Here is a 10840-nt window from a genome sequence, read left to right as displayed (position 1 = left end):
TCTTTGTTCTGTCAGTCGGCACTGCATCAAATCAATCATGACTGTGTAGTGGAAATCACTGCATGGGCTCAAATTCACTTCAAAAAACCATTGTCTGTGAACACAAACTGAGGTGAAGTGGAAATCTGACCCGTGTGGAAATCCCTCCTTCCAGGGATCTAGGAGATACTGAAAATGCATTTGTGGCTGTAGCCGGATGCTCTATATGAGGTCTAATTAAAGGTTTTTTCTTGCTTGGGAAACGCTGTGCGGCTGAAGTTATGACTATCAAATGAGCACATAATTACTGGTACAAATTAGAAGTTCATCTTAAAGTGCAAAAACAAATCTTTATGTTGCAGCTCAGGTTCTATAAGTAAAAACAGGTTGGTTCAGAAGAGCTGTACAAGAAAAGGTGGAACCCCTCAAGATCTGTGTTGAAGTAAGTATGCACTGAGGCTAATGTAAGTGGATCTTTATTTTGGCACAGGACAGGGCTGGTGAACATACGCTCTTAAAGGTTACACTAAAGGTTGGCATCCTAGTAAACTAACACTGGTGTACACTGAACACACAACTCTGGATGCCAGTCTGCTTGAAAGTCTGCACTGGTTTATTTACATGTCAACACCTCCAGTGATTCGATCTCTGCACCAACAGGAGCTCCAGCTCATGTCCAGAGTTTCTCTTTTGAAGCTCACAGCTGCACGTCTTCAAAGAGGCGGGCAGGAACCAGACTTTTAAGCAGAGTCCCTGCATGTTTCCACTTCCTCTTAGTTCTCCTTCACCTGGGACAACAGAGAGCAGCTGACAGATCCTCTCCTGCTTCTCATTATCACTACAAAACACCCTTGGATCCTCCCACCACAGTAAAACATTGAACTGAGCCATAGAATATTCCCACTAAGCTCGATTACCTTGGCAATGTCACTGATAAGCTGTCCAGAGGATCCAGCTCGTCTGGTTCTTGGGGCAGAATCTCTGAGCAGTTATTGGCATTATCAGTGACTGATGTTCCACAAAGTCTCTTTGTGATATCGTATTGGTCCCTGAATGACAATTTTTTCGGGTCTCAGCTGTTTCTGAGCGATGGCTGACACTGAGTGAAGGGTCAACATCAGAAACCCCCCAGAAGGGATTTATCATCTCTGGCTCCAGTCTGCTCTTCACAACGTTTAACTAATACCTTCACTTTACATAAAGTCTGTTTGACGCCCCCTCTCCTTCTTATCATTCCAAATCTAAGAAACATAATAAAATAATTAATATTTATCTTCAGCTGGTTCCTATTACCAGTGGAATAAACACCTTTTAAATCAAGTGTCCCTGTAAATAATTAAGTTATATTTCAGTGCCAGGGCAACAACCTTGTTATATTGAGATGAGAAAATATTATTTCAAGAGGCTTTAAAAAATGTTTGTCTGATGAAATCCTGCCAGTAATCTGTCAGAACCTTTCTTATGATCCCAGATAATTATTCAGTTGGTAATATCTCAGCAGCACATCATGTAATCATGTTTGATCAAAGAAAAAATCCTGTTCAGAAAACAATTAGACTAAGTGCATACTGCATCGATGCATTGAATGTACTCCTCTAACTTCTCCTCATGATCACAAACACTTCACAGAGTGAACTCTTGCTGTCAGAGCGATCTGTTAAAAGGTCCCTATTCAGAGTTTTTCCTTGTGATGGATGGTCTACCCGCTCCCTGGACATCCCCGCTACCCACAGCTTCATACATAATGTCACTCAGCAGAAATGACAACATTCAGACTGCCAAGGAGACCAGAATGAGACTCCTTGGAGACAGAATTTGAGGTAATAAATCAAAGAAAGAACCCAATTAGATGATGTTTTAGGTACATTGTAGAGCTGTCATCTACTAGATGTCTCCACAAATTATGAGCAGAGAAGCAGCCAAGGAAAACAGCACCCAATGTGTAGCAGGTCAGTACTGCTGCCAAATGTACGTGTCGTTCCTGCCAGTATAGGGTCCTTCGGGATCAGCAGTCCCTCCTGTTCTCCCAAAAGGAAGCTCCGGAATCTGCCTCAGGCTCTGCTTTTCCTCTGTTACCTCCAAAGCTCCTTTTCATGTAGTCGTAAGAGGTTTCCAGTGAGTCTGAACGTGCTTCTGATTGATACACGGATGTACAGAAACGATTCCTGTGAAGCAGACGGGTCCCTAATTACTCTCTCTGATACTTTTCCGTCTGTGCTGTCAGTGCAGGAGGAACATGCAGGTCAGAGTGGAACACAGCGAGGTGAGGAGGCTCTAACCTGAGGACTTATTCTCTGGGTTTTAGAGGGACTTTTTTTTTAAATCAATTAGAATTTGGCAACACTTTTATTTGCATTATCGCCCTACTTAAGTCCCTACAGAGACATAACATCACTTTTGGTCTCCTCACACTACAGTTGAGCTAAAGCTTCAGAGAAAAGCTGAAGGATGAGAGTCACATCAAGTACTGCTCACCTTGACAGCAGTCAGAGACGGGACATTTAGTTTCTTTATGGAGCATTTCTCTCCGAACGCCTGGGAACCATTTTATAGTTATTTTTAAATCATAGCTTGAGACTCAATTATTCTTGAAAGACAGTTTAAAAACATGCTAAATCATCTGTGCATATTTGGTTGGGGTTTTCAGAGTTGTTAGATATTCTGTAAGTGGCTGAAAATGCTGCTTTGACGTTTTATTATCATGCACTTTTGTCATTGAGGGTGTTAGCCTGCTGTACAGTGAGTGTGTGATGTCCTTACAGGTGGGGCTGCCAGCCAGCCATACTTGTCTTCAGTGCGGTTCATGTCCCGGTCAAAGGCATACAGCTGACAGTAGCGGAGGTGATCCATATCCAACAGGTTAAACTGCCGCCGGGCATAGTGGTAACTCTGATTGTTCCCCTCCCTGGGGAAATCCAGCCACTCAGGATGGCCAAACTCATTCCCTGCAACACAAAGAGAGAGAGAGCGTTATTAAAGGATGTTCGTAATGAAGGCACAGCAACGCACTTGCTGGGAATTAGCATACTCCAGCCAGACGTGCCGTCTGCTGTGTGAGCTTCTTCCTCACAGGTTTTGTGCAATTTTTAACAAGGCGTGGAAAAAAAGAGGACAAAGATCAAAGTGAGCAGAGGCAGCGACAGCCTGTGACCTTTTAATAACCCCAGCTGAGGTAAGTGCTTTCCATATTAAAACTGAGTCACAAAGCTCAGCAAACTACAGCCAGCAAGCTTTCCTGTCACCAAGGAACCTGCCCTTTCATGAATCAACACAAAAAGGCAACATAAGTGAAAACAGAGCAAATAAATCCTGAGGCTTTTATTTGACTTTGACTTTTTCAACAATTATATCCCAAAAATGATACTTTTACATTACTTCTCTGACACAAATAAGAACAGAAAGTCACATTCTCCTGGTGACTTTTCTTCATCACATCCCTGATTTATCAAAGCATTATACAATACCTTGAACTCACAACCCCAGAATAGCTGCACTTCTAAAAGAAGCTACTTCTTCGTCAGGTTTTTCCATTTCCTTTCAAACTACCCACACTGATACAGAATGAGCTATACTGTCCAGATGTAAGGATGAATGCATTCGCAGGAATGTAGGAAACAGCGGTCCTGTCAAACCCGGAGATGAGATAATGAATCCGTCATCAGATGTCACGGCAGCATCATAAAACAACAGCCGGGATAATTGAATCCCCGGCAGAGGGAAGAGACGCTGAGACAAGAGACAGCCGAAGATGCATGACAACAGAATACAGGCTAGTTGTTTATTTGGTGCAAAAAGAAGAAGCCCCCCACCCCTTTGAAAAAAAAATCAGAGAAATAGGATGAGGTGGAACAGACAGGAAGTGACAGCAGATTTTAATGAAATACATTATGTAGGTGTTAAAGAAGTAGCAAACAATGAGGCATGGACTGCCAACAGAACGAGCCCGCTGCAGCATGTGTGTGGAATTAGGGCAGCAAAGACACGCAGGGAGAGAGGAAGAGAGAGGGAGAGGAGGGAAGAGAGAGAGAGAGAGAGAAAGAGAGAGAGGGAGATGAGGGAAGAGAGAGAGAGCGCCTTTTCTTGTGACATCTGCATGAATAACAAGCCTCCCACACAGCTGAACTTGAAATGTAAAGGAGAAAATTGCACCTTAGACTTATAGCACTGGCAGTCAAAGGCAGACTTTTTTCCCCCAGCCCTCCACCAATGGGGATGTGTACACCACACCTTCATCATGCTTCTGAAATTCCTCTATTAATTTTTCACACTCAAGTAATCCCATCAGGCACAGAGGCTATATGCTGTGTTTAGTCATGGATTTCTGAAAAACTATCAAACAGTGAGCATTGTGTGGGTATGGCTTTAATTAAACCTCTTGAATAAAAGAAATACGTCAAATGTTAAACTGATGATGCAGAGAAAAATGATGTAAATATAAATACACTTATACCCTCTGCAAAATATTTAAGTCACTAGAAAACACTGAAAGTTTTGTGGCAGTAAGTCATATTTTGTCCCTATCCAGGACCCTTACAGGACAGGTAAGATTGTCACCACTCGGGTCAACAAAGACTCTTTGAGACCTTCCCATCAGATCAAAGTCTGTGATGTATCAGGACTAGAGATAGACCGATATGTTTTTTCAGGGCCAAAACCGATACAGATTATTAGTTTCCAAGGAGGCCGGTAACTGATATTTGGAGCCGATATTCATTTGCAGTAAAAGGGGAAATATTGGCACCAAAATTTTGAATGATACAAACTCTAACACTTAACTTTGTTTAAATGCCTTTAAGCATATGTTTATTAAACTATTCGGATTTGCAACCTGTTAAAGGTCTTTTTCTTATCTTAGACAATAGACATCTTTGTTTTAAAACTCTAACAAAAATTGCAGGGAGCTCCCAGGCTCAGCAGCATGTCTTATAAAGTTCAATGAAAACTTAAACAAATAAATAGCTCCCTAAAGTTTTCTACAGTATATAAAGTTTTCCAAAATGTCAATATAACTGAAATGTTAATCTTTCACTTATCTTTGTTTTATGTGTTTTTTTTCTTTTTTAAGTGGGGTTGTATGAGTTTTAAATCACTAGTAATTGTAGGGGCCACAACGGATGCTGCTCAGCTTGTCCCCTGCAATGAGAAACTGCAGGAGAAATGGAACACAAGCTAGACTACGGTTTCTGCAGACTGTGTCATTTCTGCCACGTGATTTTGAGCCAAAATAACCCAGTTTTAAATTGATCTCTTATCGGCCGTCTGATTTTTAAAAAAGGCTGATGCCGATGTAGGTCAAAATGCTGAATATCAGCACCGATAATCGGCCTGGCTGATAATCGGTCTATCCCTAATCAGGACCAAAACCTAGGGCCACAAGAACAGCTTCAACCGCTCTGCTATTGGCCTTATCAATGATGCCCCCATCCCTTTACATGACATGTAATATAGACTGTCATCCAGCCTGTCGTCTCCTAACGTTACATTAAAGGTGACATATCATGCAAAATTGACTTTTTAATGGTTCTTTACCTGAAATATGTGTCCCTGGCATGTCTACAAACCCCCCGAGAATGAAGAAAATCCATTCTGCCCCTGTTCTGATTTCTACACCTTTCTGTAAATGTGTGTGAAACCAGCCGTTTCAGACTTCCATGTTTTTGTTACGTAACAACAATATCCGGTCTGTCACGGAGTCAGAGCTCGGAGCCTGTTCAGCCCATAGACTGTATAAAATAATACTGAATCCCTCCACCGTTTTTCATTACCTGCACAAATGTGTGCTAACAAGGAGCTTAGGAGGGAGGCATGCTAGTTGTAGGCTGTCTTAATAAACACAAAGGTTGGTTTTACTCCCCACGTCTGCAGATTTGAAGATCTAGTGGATGAATTTTATTTATCATGAATAAGTGCTAGCGCTAGTTAGCATAGCTACATGTCGTAGCTGTAGCTGTGTACCAAGACACACGTCGACATACTGACAAATAAAACAACAAGAAACACTAAATCTGTGACCAATCCTTCATAAAAGGTCCTGCTGCCTTTCTGGCAAAGGTCGGTTTTACTCCCCACGTCTGCAGATTTGAAGATCTAGTGGATGATTTTTTTTATCATGGATAAGTGCTAGCGCTAGTTAGCATAGCCACATAGCTACATGTTCGTAGCTGTGTACCAAGACACACGTCTACATACTGATAAATAAAACAACAAGAAACACTAAATCTGTGACCAATCCTTCAGAAAGGTCCTGCTACAGGCGGCTCTCCGTCAGGATCAGATTCTGGATCAGATTCAGAGGGTTGAAGTAACGCGATCTCTGAGCAGCCGTGTATATTCAGCCAACATGTAAACATTAGATCAACGTGCTGGAGAGCCGAGGCACATCCACTTCCGGAGGGGGCGTGGTCAGAGGGAAAACAGAGTGTTCTGATGACTGCTGAAGAAGAGGGCTTTTCAGGCATGCCAAAATCTGATTTCAAAGTGTCACCTTTAATGTTGAGACTCCAAATCAGACTTTATGTGTGTGTTTTTTTTAACACAGTGGACTCAAGTTTTATCTGTCTTTATGTTCATTGTTCATAATTTAAATCAGTGGTGCCCAACCAGTCAATTCTGAGTGAGAGAGGTGTAGAAAACAAAGAGTTTTTTTTAATCTTCACTGCTCATTATAGTGGCATTAAGTCATATTTTGTGCAATTTAAAAGAAAATATAAAAAATGTCTCATTATGTTGCACAATCTTTACTTTTCAAAGAAGCAATACTGCATCACTACCACAAAATCAACAGTCCAACTGTGGCTGTGAATCTCTGGAGGATACGCGTTGGTACCACTCTATGATTAGTGTCATGAAGAGCCATAAGATACACTTAATTTTCAATCTTTAAATATGATGGTGCTTCTGCAGAGTTCACAGGGTCACCAATATAAACACGACTCACCCCTCTGATGTGTTTTCATGCCGTGTTGACCATTAAAAGTTTGGCCTGATTGCGCTTGAGGGAAGGTCAAAAGATCGCCACTATCGTTAAGATTTCCCTCTTTAGAGTTTGAAAGGACACATTAAACTTTACACGGACACAGCCGTTAATTTCTTGAGATATGATGGTTGCAAATCACAAACAAGGGAAGGAAGCTATAACGTTAATTCTCAGACGGGGGAGTTTCACCTTGGAAAAAAGCACAATGAAAGTCTTCAAGGAGGACGTCGTTTTAGTGTTAGGTTTGATGCTTTGGGTGGCCATGCTGGGATTTTCTGGACACATTTTTTTCAAATGTGGTTTGTTTTTTTAACCCCTGTTTATTGTTGAGAGTCAACTACCAGCAGGATATATAGTCCACCATTATATTAAGTTTAACAAGAAGACAACATATGAGTAACTCCATCTTCATCCTTCTCATCTGTGTATCCTACCAGTCACAAGTTTGGACACACCTTCTCATTCAAGGGTTTTTATTTATTTTACTTATTTTTGACATTGTAGATTAATACTGAAGACATCAAAACTATGAAATAATATGGTTCTGCCATAATATGGATTACAGCAGTAGTCAAATAGGACTATCCATTGTGTACTAACCCTACCTCTGAACAACACAACTGATGGTCTCAAACACATTAAGAAGGCAAGTCATTCTACAAATGAACTCTTGACAAGGCTCATGTTAATTAGAAACCATTCCAGGAGACCACTTCATGAAGCAGACTGAGAGAATACCAAGAGTGTGCAAAGCTGTCATGAAGGGAAAAAGGGGGCTACTTCACAGAATCTAAAATATAAAACATATTCTGCTTTGTTTAACACTTTTTTGTTCATTAAATAATTCCATATGTGTTCTTTCATAGTTTGATGTCTTCAGTATTAATCTACAATGTTAAAAATAATTGAAATAAATAAAAACCCTTGAATGAGAAGGTGTTTCCAAACTTTTGACTGGTAGTGTATGTTAGAGACTTTCCCGGTGTTTTCAGGTCCAGCAGCAGGAAGTTTAACTTGTGGCCCTCCTCACTTTTTCTAGAGGGCACCTCCAAGCCAGTTTTCATCACCCAGGTGTCTAGAGAAATCCAGGAATGTGTGAAGGCGTTATAGCAGGAGTCTCTTAAAGGTTAAGGCTCCCATGAGTTGCTTTCCATATCTGCCTCAGCGAGGCAAATGAGCAATTTCACCGTAGCTGTTACAGCCGCTGTAGGCTGTGTCACGGCCCTGGCCACAGGTCGGCTGCTCACATGTCTGCCAGGCATGACTGTCCTCCAGCAGAAAGACAATCAAGTTCTCAGGAGTGCTTTGCTGCCTAGGTAGGATACACTGTTTATAGAGAAATTCTTCCAAACTACACAGTGTATCAGAGCCCCACAGTAAGATCAAGTCTTCCTCAGCCCTCCAAATCATCCTCCCTCTCTCCTCAGCACACACACCTCTGTACTCTTTGATACATTCTGTTGTTATTTAGTTACTAATGTGTATTGAGCTCAAAGCCTTGCATTTAGTGATACAACGTGTTGTTAGCTCTTAGCTACATCCTGAAAAATGAATCCTGCAGAGAGGTGTGTGGAAATATAAGCTGATGAGGTGAGCTGAGGTGAGCACAGTCTGAGGGCAGCGCCTGTGTGAAATCTGCAGACAGACGTGGTAACCAGGAGGAGCTTAGTTACTCCACATTAACATGTATATTAATGGAGTTGCATCAACCCTAACCCTTGTAAGGGCATCCCCATAGATTTAACAAACTCATTCTGATTGGCCGAGCACACACATGCACATTTGAGCACATTTGAGCACATTTGAGCAAGACCAGACCAGACGAGAAAAAAAGGAAGGCTAATCCTACAGAGTCTCACTAAAGGCTCCAGATGTGTTTAAAATTCTAGAGTTTAAAGGGATAAAGCACATATACTCATCATACTTGAATGTATAAGCATGAAACAGAAGACAATGCTGAGTGAAAGGTGTCAAGGACATACTACAGTTTGACATCCATCCTCCAAGAAAAGAACTATAGTGTCTTTTTTCCTGCTTTACAAAGGCAGTCACAGCAGGCAGAGCGTTCTCTGGATTCAGGGAGCATTCACAGGATATCAAGACCTGTCAAGAGGGAGCAGCGGCATAAAAGAATCCTCTCAAACACGGCGCTAGAGGCTCCTCCCTTTAAGTAGCAACTCAGGAATAAGCACCATGATTACCTCAGGGAGCTCATTGTGGAGGAGAAGAAAACCCTCATTCATTGTCAGACATCAATATGTGATGTTCAATGCATTATTTACTATTTTGGTGTATCTACTGTCGGACTGGCCTGTCAGAAGCTACTCTACCTTTCAGCTCCTACATTTCCCAGAATGACTTTCGACACCCCCTGGGGAAAAGAGTTCTCTGTTGCACTGCGTTGCATGCAGTACGAGTAGGTGGAAGAGGAACACAGCGATGTTAAACATTTTGTGGTGAAGAATGAGTAAGAATGGATCAATAGAGCTGTGTGTAGTGCACAGCATGGACTGAAAAAAGCCTTTAAAGAGGTGGTTGTACTGCACACTGCCGGCAACTGATGCATGAAGGCATACGCTAAAAGTGCATTACCTCAGTGTCAGCTATGCACACTATGGGCTCAATAGAAAAAGACACAACTCTGGGTTCAAAGGAATAACAAGTGTGTGTTTGACTCAGTGCTGCTCATTTACTTTTGCGGTTTGGTAACTTAGGGATGGGCAATGATTTTCAAATTGTTGAATATTTCTTCACTGTGTAAAAATTGAAGAGTTACTCCAAATTTTTTCTCATTTTAAAAGTACAATTTTTCATAGTTTTTACTGATGCCTGGTTGTAATACAGTATTTCCGCCAGACTGTGGCTATAGAGCGCCAGAAGGAGAGTGCTAACTGCATTAAATAGAAAAAGAAGAAGAAAACATTTGCAGCGATTTTCTCCGTTTCTGAGTCTCACACTACTACACATGTATTTCCAGAGACTAAGCATGGCTGTAAAATGTGAACATGCACGCCACACTGCGTCATAGAAACACCAACATAGAGATCGAGACAGACGCTGACAGTGCCTGCTACACTTTAAAAACATATAAGTTATCTCAACTGAAAATGATAAGTGAACTAGTTGCATGAATTATTTTGAGTTCTAACCACTCTTGCTGTTTAGTTGTGCTAACATAAAGATATAAGTTCAGGGTACAAAACTAATTTGCCCTGCTGACTCATATAGAGTATTCCTAACATATTAGATCAAGTTGTAATGAAAAATATGAAGTTTCCTTAACAAACTTTGCCTATTGTCAAGAAAACTAACATTCTTTTATTACAACTTGATCTAATATGTTAGGAATACTCTATATTAGTCAGCAGGGCAAATTAGTTTTGTACCCTGAACTTATATCCTTAGGTTAGCACAACAGCAAGAGTGGTTAGAACTCAAAATAATTCATGCAACTAGTTTACTTACCATTTTAAGTTGAGAGAACTGATATGTTTTTACAGTGTACTAGCAGCACTTTGTCCTGCTGCTGGTTAACGTGACTTCCACACAAACGCACCTGTTAATGGGACAGGTGTGTGTGCATGCATGCGTGCGTGCGTGCGTGGGGGGGGGGTATTTTGACCTAAACTGTATCCATAACTTTTTCATTAGTTAGTTTCCATCTCACGGGTCCTGGGTAAAATATGCAACATAGCTCTGACTTTATGAATCATAATGAAAATAAAAGCTCTGTTAAAACTGCACAAAATGAAGAGAGAGAAAATTAAAAAATCTATTAGCTCTGTCTGAATTTTTCATCAGCTGTGGTTTTCCAAACAGTTACAGAGGTATCTGTCAGCCCACATCTTGCATCATGTCCTAGTAAAAGAATGGAGAAGTTATTAA

The 10840-nt window shown here is 41.1% G+C and overlaps 1 protein-coding gene across 2 annotated transcripts in view; it reads right to left on the bottom strand.

The window, feature by feature from the left end:
* gbe1b (glucan (1,4-alpha-), branching enzyme 1b) overlaps positions 1 to 10840 on the bottom strand; it is a 104762-nt gene that overhangs the window by 26043 nt on the left and 67879 nt on the right. The window contains exons 13-14 of one of the 2 annotated variants that reach the window (XM_034700932.1): positions 2740 to 2924; positions 470 to 2144 (exon numbers count right to left, since the gene is read on the bottom strand). In XM_034700932.1, the coding sequence (XP_034556823.1) occupies positions 2052 to 2144; positions 2740 to 2924 (278 nt within the window). In that variant the 3' untranslated portion in view covers positions 470 to 2051. Of the gene's footprint in view, positions 1 to 469; positions 2145 to 2739; positions 2925 to 10840 lie in introns of those variants that run through there. The other variant, XM_034700931.1, reaches the window with a different exon arrangement.

The sequence above is a fragment of the Notolabrus celidotus genome, chromosome 14 (assembly GCF_009762535.1).
Source record: "Notolabrus celidotus isolate fNotCel1 chromosome 14, fNotCel1.pri, whole genome shotgun sequence".
NCBI classification, from domain to species: domain Eukaryota; kingdom Metazoa; phylum Chordata; class Actinopteri; order Labriformes; family Labridae; genus Notolabrus; species Notolabrus celidotus.
The sequence above is the reverse complement of the archived record's forward strand: the minus strand, read 5'-3'. Positions and strand labels throughout refer to the sequence as shown.